Source organism: Podarcis vaucheri, assembly GCF_965113315.1.
Source record: "Podarcis vaucheri genome assembly, chromosome: 17".
In the NCBI taxonomy this organism is placed as follows: Eukaryota; Metazoa; Chordata; class Lepidosauria; order Squamata; family Lacertidae; genus Podarcis; species Podarcis vaucheri.
In genome coordinates, this window is record NC_138755.1 from 35,540,673 (window position 1) to 35,555,851 (window position 15,179).

The 15,179-nt window shown below is 49.1% G+C and overlaps 1 protein-coding gene across 2 annotated transcripts in view; it reads right to left on the reverse strand.

Moving 5' to 3' along the window:
- Nucleotides 1-3,930: 3,930 nt before the first annotated feature.
- TBC1D2 (TBC1 domain family member 2) overlaps nucleotides 3,931-15,179 on the reverse strand; it is a 32,802-nt gene continuing 21,553 nt past the window's right edge. For both annotated transcript variants that reach the window (XM_082204688.1, XM_082204687.1), the window contains exons 11-14: nucleotides 9,240-9,360; nucleotides 8,059-8,244; nucleotides 7,448-7,569; nucleotides 3,931-4,184 (exon numbers count right to left, since the gene is read on the reverse strand). In XM_082204688.1, coding sequence (XP_082060814.1) covers nucleotides 3,983-4,184; nucleotides 7,448-7,569; nucleotides 8,059-8,244; nucleotides 9,240-9,360 — 631 coding nt within the window. In that variant the 3' untranslated portion in view covers nucleotides 3,931-3,982. The remainder of the gene's footprint in view (nucleotides 4,185-7,447; nucleotides 7,570-8,058; nucleotides 8,245-9,239; nucleotides 9,361-15,179) is intronic.

Consider the following 15,179-nt stretch of genomic DNA (forward strand, 5'->3'; position numbering starts at 1 on the left):
AAGCTATTCTTTAGCTAGCATCTTTGGCAACAACCCTGGATGTTTTCGTACAGGTAGCAAAAGCTTTCCTGCACTTCCTTTTTTAAAAAACACGTTAGATAATGTTGTCAAAACACACTGGAAATCCAGTTGATATAAAGGTTAACCTGAGAGGATGAGAGAAACATTAGACTGTAGCTTTCTGGTGAAGTTCAGTCCTCAGTTGACAGTTAAAAAGATGTTAAAAGCAGGGAAAGGCTTTAGTTGAAGACCTTGCACACCTGCTGTCTGCCTGAGCATGCAGTGTTGGGTTATGGTCTTCTTTGGTGTAAAGCAGGGTTGGCAGACCTGGGATTCAGAGGCTGAAATCAGCCCTCTGGGTCTCCATCTGACCCTCAGGAATCACCCCAGGCCTCAGCACCCCTGTTGTGTACCCTCTAGTGTTTCCACCTGGCTAAAATGTGTCCCTGAACTCCTATAATGCTTCTTGCTTACCTGGATAAGGGAGGATGACCAAGTGTGTGCTGAAGCAATCTCTTCTGTGCAAAGTTTAAATTAACACTAGTTGCTCCACCCATTTTTATCACGGGCATGCGGCCCCTGAAAGGTTGCCTCGCAAGTCAATGTGGCCCTCTAGCAGGAACAGTTTTCCCAACCCCTTGTATAAAGAATTCCTTGAGGCTAGGGGCTCTAGCACTGGCCTAAAATGGCCTCAATCAAAAGCAACTATTATTATTATTATTATTATTATTATTATTATTATTATTATTATTAAAATGTGTATGCTGCCCTTTATTGGTAGATCTCAGGGCAGTTCACAACATAAAATTACAATATAAAAAACACAAAACACAAATTAAAAACAGGAACAAAAACAAACCAATAATCACCCCTCCCACAACACATTTAAATGGGCATTAGATGTCAGTCAACGCAAAGCCTGGTTGAAGAAGAATGTTTTAGCCTGGACCCTAAAGGGGTATAATGAAGGCGCCGGGCAAACCACCCTGGGGAGAGCCACTGCAGAAAAGGCCTGTTCTCATGTTGCTACCCTCCAGACCTCTTGCAGAGAAGACACATGAAGAAGGGCCGCAGATGATGATCTCAGGGTCCAAGTAGGCTCATGTGTTGAGATGTGGTCCTTGAAACTTGGTTTCAACTCGCAACCTGCCAATTAGGAACTGCATTTGACCGGCTTCCCAGCAAAGACTGGCAGGACTGAGTGGGAAATGCACTAGATAAAAGCTATCCGTGAACCCTGGATCTTTCAGAAGGCCTAGGCCCCCGTGAAACACTGGGAATTGGCATGGAATCCCATTTGGAGTCAAAAGGAAACGCATAAACAATAAATACATAAAGTCAGTGCATTCAAAATGGCACAGGGGAAGAGTAAATACGTGCAAAATGAATTTGAAAGGAAAAATGTTATGTACTGAGTTGAATAGGACCCAACGCAGCAGTCTGATTGGTCCTAGAACAATGCAGCAGTATGATTGGTTGGCAGGAACCACCCAATCCTGCTCCAGATAGAAGTGAATCCACAACCTGATTGGCTTACAGTAGAATTCCAGAATTAGCCAATCATGTGCAGCCCATTGTGTAAATAATGTATATAAAGCAGATACTGTGAGGGGACATTCATTCATTCCTCCTCACCACTATGAGCTGAATAAAGAGCATGAAATCACTTTGCGACTCTGAGTATATTTCAAAAAAGTAAATGAGGGACATAACCAGGGCTTTCCCCCCCCAGCCAAAAGTCACTGGAAGTCAGTTTTGGCACCTCTCAGGTGGGCCCCATTGCCATTCTAAGAGAATGAGGGAGGTGTTCAAACATTTAAAACACATTCTCTCCAAAGAATCCTAGGAACTGTAGTTTGTCAAGGGCCCTATAATTTTTAGCTCTGTGAGAGGTAAACTACAATTTCCAGGATTCTTTTTTTTTGGGGGGGGCTCTTTTAAATGTATGCTTTGTACACGGCCTTGGACTGGGCAGCCCTCATAATGATGACACTTTCAAGCAGGGGACTGCCCTCTGACTACCCTTCAAAAACCGCTGTAAAGCTGGACACACATGAACACCCCAGCACATTCAGTCCCAATAGCACAGGGAGGAGGGGAATGAATAGCAGATGGACCTGCCCCATCAATCAAAACAGTTAGAATCCTGAGACCAGCAACATTTTTTTTGCAATATGTCAAGAGAATGCCCTTCCCTGGAATGCTTAATCTACCTTTTAAAAGGTAAAGGGACCCCTGACCATTAGGTCCAGTCGTGACCGACTCTGGGGTTGCGGTGCTCATCTCGCTTTATTGGCCGAGGGAGCCGGCAAACAGCTTCCGGGTCATGTGGCCAGCAGGACTAAGCCGCTTCTGGTGAACCAGAGCAGCGCATGGAAACGCCGTTTACCTTCCTGCCGGAGTGGTACCTATTTATCTACTTGCACTTTGTGAGGTGCTTTCGAACTGCTAGGTTGGCAGGAGCAGGGACCGAGCAACGGGAGCTCAAATCCCCCATCGTAGGGATTTGAACCGCCGACCTTTTGATCGGCAAGTCCTAGGCTCTGTGGTTTAACCCACAGCACCACCCGCGTCCCTATAATCTACCTTTTACTAGCCTGTAAATAAATAGTCTGTACACACTCAAGTTTCACTGTTGCTTCAACACAAGGAATTCCACTTCTTGGCATTTTTGGCTGGTATGGCACTCCTACATAGATTTATTGTAAACGGACTGCTACTGGTGAGCACTTAATGTAGAGCCACACTAAGTACATGCAATTGGGGTGGGGTGGGGGTGGAGAGAAGATGTGAAATATCCAAAAACACGTGGACAGGGTGCTAAGCAAACATGAGAATATCCCCTCTAAGCGGGCTGATCAGGAATCCTGTCCAGCAAGTGATTTTTGGTAGTTTCTGTGTACGTGCATATATGTACCACATCACCAGTTCCTTACAAAACCAGAACAGCAGAAGGAAAAGAATTTCACATAGAGTTTAGGGTGTGAAATGTATATGGAAATCAACTCCAAATCCACAGATTAGCACATCCAGTCAGGGACAATTATCTGAGTGTGTGTATGTATGCACAGACCCATGACTGGTCCTCATGAGGAGACCAGAAGGTAGTTAAGTGCTGGTACTTCACTAGCTTGTTGTCTCAGGTATTTAATTCGTATCTGTGAGTACAGAAAGCACATAGGCCCAGAGTGATGGATTGTGGGTTGAGGAATGGGGACAGACCTCTAAATTGAGATCTACAATACCTGATGTTATCCAAAAAGGGAAGCAGACTGCAGAGATTTTCTGGTGCGGTGACTTTTTGGAAATATTGTACACCACACGCTACGTCAAGAAAAGGCCTTAGTGAGAAACAAGGCTTCCAAAGTACATGATTTTTTTCCAGTTCACTTGAAGACAATCCAGTGCATCTTTGCTCATGGGTAGCTAGTGTTAACACTTTTTTGTTTCCAAAGTAGCAGTGGCATAGCGTGGGGGGGGCCAGCCGCACCGGGCGCAACAACTGGGGGGGCGCGCTCGCTGCCTCCGGAGTAGCCGAAGAGCCTCCGGCGCAGGCTGTAGCAGAGCCCCATGTCTCGTGGAGCCGGCGAGCTGTGCGCGCGCCCGGGCTGAAGGCGTCCGGCAGGCAGCGGCTCTCAGCCCCGTGCGTCAGGGCCGCGGAGGACGAGCCAGGCAGCCCCTCCTCACAGCCCCGTCTCCGCTGCTGCTGCTGCTGCTGCTGCTGCTGGGCCATGTTGCATTTTCCTCGCCTCTCTGCCCCCCTCCTCCTCCGGGCAAGCGGCGTGGTTTGGGCGGCAGCGCCAGCGGCAACTCACCTCAGATCGGCAGGTTAGGGGTTTGGGGGGGCGCAAATTACTTGCCTTGCCCCGGGTTAGGGGGCGCAAATTACTTGCCTTGCCCCGGGTGCTGACAACTCACGCTACGCCGCTGCAAAGTAGTGAAAAATTATGTTTGAAGGCCAGCTGGGAGGAGGAAACTGGAGTTACATATCTTCTTCATCCTCACTCACGGCTCCATTCGAGTTGCTGGCAGCATGTTCTGCCTGTTCCTTCATGTACTCGACTTTTATCTGCTCCAGTTCTCTCATCTCAGACTCCAGTTTTAACCTGTACACTCGGCGCCGATTTTGTAAAACTTTCATGGGAAATGGGTTCATGTCACTGAAGGCGATGTTCATCAGCTTCCTGGAAGAGGGCAAGCATAGGAGCCAGAATTTTTAAAGGTAGCTTGGACTAAGTAGACATTGAAGAGAGACTTGTGGGAATTCTACATGCTATTTTGGCTTCCCTCACAAAAATGGGGCAGGATTTCTGAAAGAGGTTTGTCTTCCAGAGACAGAAAGTGTCACCCAGGGATCAAAGCTCTGGGTCTTCTCTGCACCATGCCCTCATACAGTGGCGTAGCGTGGGGGGTGCAGGGGGGGGCCTGCCGCACCGGGCGCAACATCTGGGTGTGTGTGTGGAAGAGACTCGAGTGCTAAAATCCACGGGTTAGGGGGCGCAAATTACTTGCCTTGCCCCGGGTGCTGACAACCCACGCTACGCCACTGCCCTCATATTTCAGGCCACATAAGATTAGAAACACCCTTAGATGCAGCTGTGTGCCAGACCAATTTACTGGTTCTCTGCACTACTGTTCTAAAACAGTATTTCAAAATTTACGACTGGTATTTCCCACAATTCTTTTTCTGGTAAGGAAGGAACCTCTCTTCAATACAGAAGATTCTGGGGAATGTTTTAGGGTGAGCACAAGGCCAAGTCTACTGGACTAAATTACAGGGCTGCCCCAAGTAATTTTGCTGTCTGAAGTCATGGACAAAATGTTGCTCCTTTTGTGTACTGGATTTGCAGTGGATTCTTAAACACTGGCAATGGGACGACATCCTCCACTGCTCCTAAGGCTCATTTAGGGGAACAAGGCAGGCTATGGGCAGTGCCGGATTTATGTATAAGCCAAACAAGCTATAGTTTAGGGCCCCACTCTCTTGGGGGCCCCCGGGGAAAAAAATAAAGGAAAAAATCTGGATGTACATTTCCAAAATATAAGATAAAAAACAAATAAAATAAAACCTACATACAGCAACAGTGTTTTGTGTTGTGTAGGCTCCTATGATGTAAGTAATGGGCCCCGCCTGCTAGCCCGCTCCCTAAACTATCACATATAAAGGGTCCTGTTATGTACTGAGTTGAATAGGATCCAAACTGCAGCAGTCTGATTGGTCCTAGAACAATAGGATCCAAATTGCAGCAGTCTGATTGGTCCAAGAACAATGCAGCAGTATGATTGGTTGGCAGGAACCACCCAATCCTGCTCCAGATATAAGTGAATCCACAACCTGATTGGCTTACAGTAGAATTCCAGAATTAACCAATCATGTGCAGCCCATTGTGTAAATAATGTATATAAAGCAGATACTTTGAGGGGACTTTCATTCATTCCTCCTCACCACTATGAGCTGAATAAAGAGCATGAAATCACTTTGCGACTCTGAGTATATTTCAGGCCCCATTACCTTCAGTAGCTTAGGGCCTCATCAAACCTAAATCCGGCCATGGGGTTCACACAGCTCTGTTTTCTAGTACTTCACAGGTGCCCTGACCCCCCAGAAACCTCAGCTTGAGGTATCAGCCTTATTATGCCTAATGGTAGGGCCGGCCCAATCTGCCACCTTCTGTGAAATGAGAATGCAATCTAGAACACACCCAATACAACCCAGAGGCTAAGCATTACAGAGGGAAAATGAGTTGTAGCAGGACATCTGTCCTTCAGGAAAACTGGTCAGCCATTACTGATCTGCTCATTAAACACTCCTGAAAAGCTTTCTGACGAACCCCAGGATTTCCTGGAATAAAGGATTATTATATACAAAAACATGGACCTATGTTTTAGATGTGCAGATTATATTTGCCGGTGATCAATGAAACTATCAAATACATAGGCACACACGTTCAAGAAGAGGCAGGATCAGTGGCGTAGCGTGGGGGGTGCCAGGGGTGCCGGCCGCACCGGGCGCAACATTTGGGGGGGGTGCGTTTGGCCGGCCCCCCTCGAGGAAGCGGGAACCTCTCCAAGGCGGGAGAGACCTCCTCCCGCCGCCAGCCTTTGGAAGGCTGCTCCAAAGCCTGGCGGTGGGGCGGAGAGACCTTCTCCCCGCGCCAGCCTTCGGATGGCTGTCCTGAAGACTTGTGGTGGGAGCAGTGGCGTAGTGTGGGGGGTGCAGGGGGGCTGCCGCACCTGGTGCAACATCTGGGGGGGGGCGCGGAAGAGACTCAAGTGCTAAAATCCACGGGTTAGGGGGCGCAAATTACTTGCCTTGCCCCGGGTGCTGAGAACCCATGCTACGCCACTGGGCAGGATTCACCTCAGAGCCCAGGGGTATATATAAGGGGGTATGCTTTTAAAGGAGTATTGTTTCAGTGTTGCCTCAGGCATTATTTTCACACACCGCATCATGTGGAAGCCACTTCCCTGTGGTGCTGCCCCCACACAACTGGAGTGTGAACATTTCCCCATCTGATCAGCAACTCATATGCAGTGTTGCACATCAGTATGAGGGAAATGGCTCCAGCATGTCTCTGTGTGTGAGAGAAAAAGGTTTCACTTTAGCCCTAACCTAGCTGTACTTGGTTTGGTTCCTAGCCTCTGATTTGCCTCAGATAAACATGGCGCCAATGCTATTCATCATCATCAACTTTATTGCACTAGCCAAAGGCCATGGCATCATTCGCAAAGGAAACAAAAAGAAAGACAACAATAACCATAAACACCATAAAAACATCAGGGACTGTGAATACAATGAACCACGGTTACATCTCCTAGAAATTATTTGTTGCATACGCTATAATAGCAGGGGGTTCTCAGATAGAATGTGCCAGCTTAAATGTCCGAATCACCTTTGCAATTCACCGCTATTTTATCTAGTTCTTTTCTCCTGATCTTCTTAGCTGCCAATGCATACAGTGCTACTTTATAAGTTACAAAGTCATGAGTATCACTCAGCAGCCATTTCACCCTTTCCTTCCTGTTCAAGTGTGCTCCATTCGTAAGCAGGGGTTAGAATCCTAGAGTTGGAAGAGACCACAAGGGCCATCGAGTCCAACCCCCTGCCAAGCAGGAAACACCATCAGAGCACTCCTGACATATGGTTGTCAAGCCTCTGCTTAGAGACCTCCAAAGTAGGAGACTCCACCACACTCCTTGGCAACAAATTCCACTGTCGAACAGCTCTTACTGTCAGGAAGTTCTTCCTAATGTTTAGGTGGAATCTTCTTTCTTGTAGTTTGGATCTTGTAGTTTGGGTTTTATAAATCAGTCTCTTGCTATTGCTTATTCCTGATCTGTGCCTGCCCTCAATCCCAGTTTTTGAATTTTTCCAGTTCTCTGAATGACAAACTGTCACCTGACAACCACAATCCCTATCCGAAACACTTCCTGACGTCATCCTTACCTGCCATCACAGATGGTTTTGGTGAAAAAACGCATGTACTGGTAAATCTCCAGGCTGTCCTGGATCCTCAGTATCGCTTCTTCGTTGTATTTAAATATTGCCAGAGCGTAACGGAATATCACCTGGGACAAAGAAAAACATGGCTGACAGGGATGTCATAGGAGGGGTGGAGTCAGAGCCACACAGATGATAAAGGTAACATCACTGAGGCAGGAGGATATAGGTTCAATAGACACATCGGAAGCCTGTCCTAAATGCCTGGTTGCTAAAACATCTCTGCAGAGACTGATACAGTGGTACCTCGCAAGACGAATACCGCGCAAGACGGACAACGCGCAAGATGAAAGAGTTTTCCGTTTTTTGAGTCGTTCCGCAAGACGAATTTCCCTATGGGCTTGCTTCGCAAGTTTTTGCGAGTTCTTGCGAGTTTGTTTCCTTTTTCTTAAAGCCGCTAAGCCACTAATAGCCGCTAAGCCGCTAATAGCCGTGCTTCGCAAGACGAAAAAACCGCAAGACGAAGAGACTCGCAGAACAGATTAATTTCGTCTTGCGAGGCACCACTGTATATGAAGTGAGAATGTAGGAGGGATAGGAGGCAGGGATACTCTTACCTTAGTACCTTCATAGAGAAAGGCGTCCCATACCCTGAAGAGGATATCGCTAACAAGACTGTCTACAAATACGACCAAGAACCAATTGAAGGTCACCAGGCCCAAGTCGATTCGGTGCTGCTCCAGATGAGCTGCCAGCCTGGGAAGCTTCTCTGACAAGAAATCTTTAAAGACTCTTTGATCCACCTGGATTCAGCAAAACATCAATAAGAACCAATAACCGTATTTGAAAGGATGCTTTGTCAGTACTTTCTCAGAGTCCTCCAAAATCCGCAGGGGTTAATTGTACTCGTAAACACCTGACCGATCTAACAAAATCAAAACTTTCGACTCGCGGCACAGTACAGTTATAGGGATACACACACAAGCTATGGTTATACTTTCTGCAGTGGAGGCAGAACCAAGAGAACGAAGCACAAAATCTGCTTCCAAAGCTTCCCCACTCCGATATTGTGGTTACAAAATGATTTGTGTGTGTGTGTGTGGCCCTCCAAACCCCGCTCCCTTTGGTCATTTTTTCTTAAGTGTGTGTGTGTGTGTGTGTGTGTGTGTGTGTTACTGACTCTCCCATAGGTTCCTTCTGTGATGCCAAAAGGGGTTTTTTGCACTTCCGCCTAAAAAAAATACATTTTAAAAATGTATCTGAAGAAGTGTGCATGCACACGAAAGCTCATACCAAGAACTAACTTAGTTGGTCTTTAAGGTGCTACTGGAAGGATTTTTTTGTTTTGACTATGGCAGACCAACACGGCTACCTATCTGTAATTTAAAAAATGGGTAATCCTAGGATCCCACGGTACTGATGATCACATTGGTATGAGCTACAATTGAATGGTTTGTGTGTAACTTTATGCCAAACTTTGCATTATGTCCAAATTAGGCCACAGTGAAGAAGGAATTAATTAGTTTTAAGGACAATTTGATTCTTGACATCATGCAAACCACTGGATTAGGTGTGAAGCTCCATTATTTTGTTAAGTAATCAACTGCCTAGTTTAACATGAATCGCAGAACGATGTAAGCCAGGCCTGTGCCAACACCTATGTGAAGTGCGTTGGAATTTTTCCTCTAGAAGCACCACTTCCATCATAAGGATATGCAATCCTTTTAAAACAACCCGTTTTTCTTTCACACATGACTGTCCTATTGTACGGCTTGGTGGGGAGTCCCAGACTACTTACTTGTGAGCCTATTAGTGTGTTGCTATAATAATCTGGAGGCATTAGGTTTTCAGTGATATGAACTAGGCACCAGAAAGCATTTTCTTCTTCCTCTAGAACCAGTAGTGCAATGGCTGCCAATCTGGGATGAATAAAGAGACATCACTTGTCAGGGAACTGACCTCAGAGGGAAAGGAGGTGATAGGGCTCCCAGAGACTGGGAGAGACTCAACAGCCAAAGCAGGGACCAGCAGGGGGAGCGCGGGGTCTCTGGAGGAGGATCTCAGGGATACTGAGAGAGATGCAGCAGCGCAGGCAGGAAGCAGGAGGGAGAAAGGGGTGAGAGACACGTCCAGTGAAAATAGTGGGGAGGTGTCAGAAGCAATTGCAGGGAGACCCATGCTTCGTCGGAAGCTGTCACGTCGTGAGTCCAGGAGACGTGTTTCCGTTAAGGAACTTCTTTGTTGGAGGCGTTTCCGCAAACAGCCACTGTCGGACTCTAACAGTGACTAGAGCAGACATGTCTGAGGAGCTCTGTCACACACAGAGGTTTGTGGGGCCGCACAAACTCTGAAGGGGCACCATTTTAAGCACAAGCAGCTAATCATCCCCTAATAGCAGTCCGACAGTCTCTGTACGCTGTCTGTGCAGGAGAAAGCATCATGAGCGACCCAGCCGGAGCAGGGGGAGGAGCTGATCCAAGCTTGGAAGAAAGATGCCGAGCATTGGAGGTCCAACTGGCGCTGCAGACGGCGAGGCTCGAGGAGAGGAGGGCTCAAGATGCAGACAAGAAGGGGAGAACCACTCAGTTCCCCAGAAAGGTACCAGGATTGGTGCAGAAGTTTGGGGGGGACCCCAAGGATTACCATGCCTTTAGGACTGAAATGCAATATGCCCTGAATGTCCAGTTTGATGAGTTCCCTGATGAGGAATCTCGAGTTGCTTTTGTAATTGGGCATCTTGAGAAGGGCGCGCGAGACTGGGTTCGACCCCTGATGGCAACGCACAACGATATCCTAAAGGACACTATGAAATTTTTTCGTGCAATGGATATCATGTTTTCCAGCGACGTTGAGGAAGGTGCGGTGCGCAGACAGTTAATGGCTTGCAAGCAGGGAAGCAGATCTGTCCGTGAGTACTGGACTGAATTTACCATGCTGATTCACAGATTGGGGTGGGATTTATCGGCAGCACCCATTCAGATGCTATTTGAAGAAGGTCTTTCTTCAGCTGTGAAAGACGAGCTGGCCAGGAGCCCCAGGGCGGTGTCTATGGATCAGCTGACCAAATCTGCGCTGACCATTGGAGCGCGCCAGGAGGCAAGAGCCTTGGAGAGGCGGGAAGGGAGAGGGGAACGTTGGAAGGAGTTACGCATTCCAGACATTCCTGAGCCAGCTTTCCCGCCGGCAGAGCCGATGGAAATCGGAACAGCCCGCGCGCGCGCAGTTTCAAAGCCCAGTGAGGGGGCGAAGAAGGAGGGAAAGGGAGCCCGGAAATGCTATCTCTGCCAACAGCCAGGCCACTTTGCCAGAGTCTGCCCCCAGAGGAAGGAATGGCAAGGGATGGTGGGAACTGTTGAGGGGGAAGAGCAGGGAGAAACGGAGCAGGTAAAAGCCAACGCCTGGTTGCCATCAGGGCACTGCAGCCAGGCCAAAGAGCAGTGAAAGTGCCCCTTCCCCAAGTGCCAGTGCCAGAAGCTCCTCGACCGGCTCTAGTGATTGAAGTGTCGCTAGAGCTGCAAAATGGACACCCCCTAAAAATAAAGGCACTGTTGGACTCAGGCAGCTCCTGCAATTTTATGAGCAAGGAGTTTGCTGCTGAACACCAGATACAGACTATCCCTTTAAGCAACCCCCTGCAGGTGACCACGATCGATGGCAGGGAACTGTTGGGAGGAGGAGTCAGCTTGCAGACCATCCCAATGATAATGAGGGTGGCAAGGCACACAGAACTGATAGCGTTTAATGTGGCCACCTTGGGAGGTGCTCCCATTATTTTGGGAATGAGCTGGCTAGCCCTACATGATCCGCTGGTGGGCTGGCATCAAAGAGTGGTTTCCTTCGGTTCCGCACATTGCTTAGAACACTGCAGGGGGGAAAAGGGGTCAGCAGGGGCCCAAGCCACCCTGGCAGGGACTGAAGTAGTGGAGAAGGGGAAGGTGCCACCACAGTATGCTGATCTCAGCGACGTGTTCAGCGAGAAGGAAGCTGACCAACTACCTCCGCATAGACCCTTTGATTGCCAGATCAATTTACTCCCTGGAGCACAGCTTCCTGTAGGCAAGTTGTATGCCATGTCAGACAGGGAAATGCAGGAGTTGCGAGCGTTCATTGACAAGAACCTGAAGAGGGGCTTCATCAGAGAGTCCAAGGCAGCGGGGGGTAGCCCAGTGTTTTTTGTGGACAAAAAAAACACGGACAAGCCGAGGCTGGTATGTGACTTTCGGGCCCTAAATGCAGTGACAGAGCCGGCGGCTTTTCCTATGCCCAGGATTGATGATATTTTGACCAGGGTGCGGAAGGGAAAGATTTTTACAAAGCTGGACCTAAGGGGGGCGTACAACCTGATACGTATAAGGAAAGGGGATGAATGGAAGACCACCATGTTCACCCCTTTGGGGGCATTTGAATACTTAGTTATGCCTTTTGGATTACAAACAGGCTCCGCGTGTTTTCAAGCTTTCATGAACCACGTACTGGGGCCTTTGCTCTACAAGAATTGCGTGGCCTTCTTAGATGACGTGTTGGTGTATTCGGAGAATGAGGAGCAACATGTGAGAGACGTCAGAGAAGTGTTGAGCAGGCTGCAAGCCAACCGACTGTGGGTGAAACTGGAGAAGTGTCAGTTTCATACCAAGGAGGTGGAATTCCTGGGGTACCGCTTGTCAGACAAAGGGTTGGCCATGGACCCCGGCAAGGTTCAAGCGGTGCTGGAATGGAAAACACCCAAGACCAAGAAGGATGTGCAGAGGTTCCTAGGGTTTGGAAACTTTTATCGTAAGTTCATCCGCAACTTCGCCCACCTGACGGCGCCCATCACGGACTGTCTCAGCAGCAAAAAGAAGTTTGTTTGGACGGGGGAGGCGGAGCGAGCGTTTGAGGAACTGAAAAGGGCCTTCGCCTCTGGCGAACAACTTCTACATGTGGATTTACAAAAAAAGCTGAGGGTCGAAACAGACGCGTCGGACCGAGCCATAGGGGCGGTGCTTCTTCTGCAGCCGGGGAAGGAGGGGTCGGAGTGGCGACCGTGTGCCTTCTTTTCGCGGAAGCTGAACAAGTCTGAGAGGAACTACACGGTGTACGACCGGGAACTTCTTGCAATTTATGAGGCCTTCCGGAGATGGAGGCACCTACTAATTGGTGCACAACAGAAGGTGCAAGTGTGCACGGACCATAAGAATCTAGAGTATTGGAGAACTGCGCGAGTGCTCAACCAACGGCAGTTGAGATGGGCCCAGGAGTTCTCCAAATTTAACTTTGAGATTTGTTACGTACCAGGCCCGGAGAACGTTAGGGCGGACGCTCTCTCACGCAAACCTGAATATTTGGAGGGAGAGGGTGTACCCGAAGAGACCCATGTCATTCCCGAGGACCGCTGGGTGTGTGGGGCGGCATTGGTGGGGCAAAGGGAACTGGTAGAGGGAACGGGGCAGGATGTATACGCCCAGGACAAACTCAGGAGTCTTAGGAGGGAGGGAGACAAACCCGGGGGTTTTGAGGAGAGAAATGGGGCGTTGTACTACAAGGGAGCGTTATACATACCTGAAGGGGAATTGAGGGAAAAGGTACTCAAGCAACTGCACGATAACCCCACAGCAGGGCATTTTGGGCAACACAAAACCATGTGGCTGGTTACCAGGGAATTCTGGTGGCCCAAGGTCAGGGAAGATGTGCGTGAATATGTGAGAGGGTGTGACCGTTGCCAACGAGCCAAGGGGGAGAGGCGGGCACCGGCAGGTTTATTAGAACCACTACCCACGCCGGAAAGACCGTGGGAGGCAGTGGCAATAGATTTTATGACTGATCTGCCCAGGTCCAAAGGGAAAACAGCCATTATGGTGGTGGTAGATCTGTTAACCAAGATGGCACACTTTATAGCCTGCTCACATGCGGTCACAGCAGAAGAAACCGCCAAATTGTTTGTGGAAAATGTGTTTAGGTTGCATGGCGCCCCCTTGAGGGTGGTTTCGGACCGAGGGAAACAATTTACTTCCAGGTTCTGGAGGAAGCTCATGAGCTTACTGCATGTAGAGGTTAATTTCTCTACTGCCCGTCATCCAGAAACCAACGGGCAGGCGGAAAGAGCTAATGGTGTCCTCCAGCAATATTTGAGGTGTTATGTTAATGACAGAGAGAATGATTGGGTGGAGAAGCTGGCGTTGGCAGAATTTGCTTACAACAATGCAGAGAACGTGTCCACGGGAATGAGCCCTTTTTTGGCCAATCACGGGTGTCATCCCCGAGCCTTCCCAGGGGGGGAGGGGGAGAACTGGAGCGTTCCAGCAGCAGAACAGTTCGTTGAAGAAATGGAAGCGATCCATCGCCAACTCCAACTTAATTTAAACCGGGCGAAGGAGGAATATAAGAGGCAGGCAGACAAAACCAGAAGGGAAGGGGAAAGCCTTAGGGTGGGAGACCAGGTGTGGCTGTCCACCCAAGGGTTACCATTTAAAGGAGGTTGTAAGAAGTTAAGACCCAAAAGACTGGGCCCATTTGAAGTCACGCAACAGGTCAACCCAGTGGCTTTCAGACTCCGGTTACCGAACCACATGAAGTTGCACCCAGTGTTCCACAGATCGTTGCTGTCACCGTATATAGGGGACAGAGAGGGGAGGGTCAATAGGGGACCAGCGATGGAGGAAAAAGAACACAGCTACCATGCAGCGGAGATCCTAGATTCCAGGTGGAAAGGAGAGCAAGTAGAGTATTTGGTAATGTGGGAAGGGGAACCGGAGTCGGAAAACACCTGGGTCAGGGCAGAGGATGTAGATGACGAGGTTCTAATTGAAACTTTTCATCAGAGATTCCCTCGAAAACACCAGCCAGTGGCGAGGTTCCGGAGGGAATACTTCGCCACCACAGACGAAGAAGAGGAGTTGGAGGGGTTCTCTGATTCCGAGGTGGAGGAGGATTCAGCGAGTCGGAACAAAGACCGATGGAGGGAGATGTTCGAGACGTCGGAAGATGAAGAGGATTCGTTTCGGGGTTTCAGCTCCTCACCGCCCAGAGGAGAGGGAGGGGGCGGGGGGGAAGGGGGCCCTGGAGGGGAGGTGGATGTCAGGGAACTGACCTCAGAGGGAAAGGAGGTGATAGGGCTCCCAGAGACTGGGAGAGACTCAACAGCCAAAGCAGGGACCAGCAGGGGGAGCGCGGGGTCTCTGGAGGAGGATCTCAGGGATACTGAGAGAGATGCAGCAGCGCAGGCAGGAAGCAGGAGGGAGAAAGGGGTGAGAGACACGTCCAGTGAAAATAGTGGGGAGGTGTCAGAAGCAATTGCAGGGAGACCCATGCTTCGTCGGAAGCTGTCACGTCGTGAGTCCAGGAGACGTGTTTCCGTTAAGGAACTTCTTTGTTGGAGGCGTTTCCGCAAACAGCCACTGTCGGACTCTAACAGTGACTAGAGCAGACATGTCTGAGGAGCTCTGTCACACACAGAGGTTTGTGGGGCCGCACAAACTCTGAAGGGGCACCATTTTAAGCACAAGCAGCTAATCATCCCCTAATATCACTGTTAAGGAAAGCAGGCAATAATGGCAGGCAGTTCTTACAGCTACGGTCCTTCAAGCTGGAAAATTCCCACAAGAGGGAAATGGAGAAGAAGCAGGAAGTTTCTTCTGAAACTTAACACTACATGTGGTAAATAGGCAGCCAACTTGTTAATTTAACTATTCAACAGGTGCCACAGTAGCTGCCAGTTCTTACTGTGGTGCCCTGGTGGTTCTTTCTATGGTGTCTTGCAAAA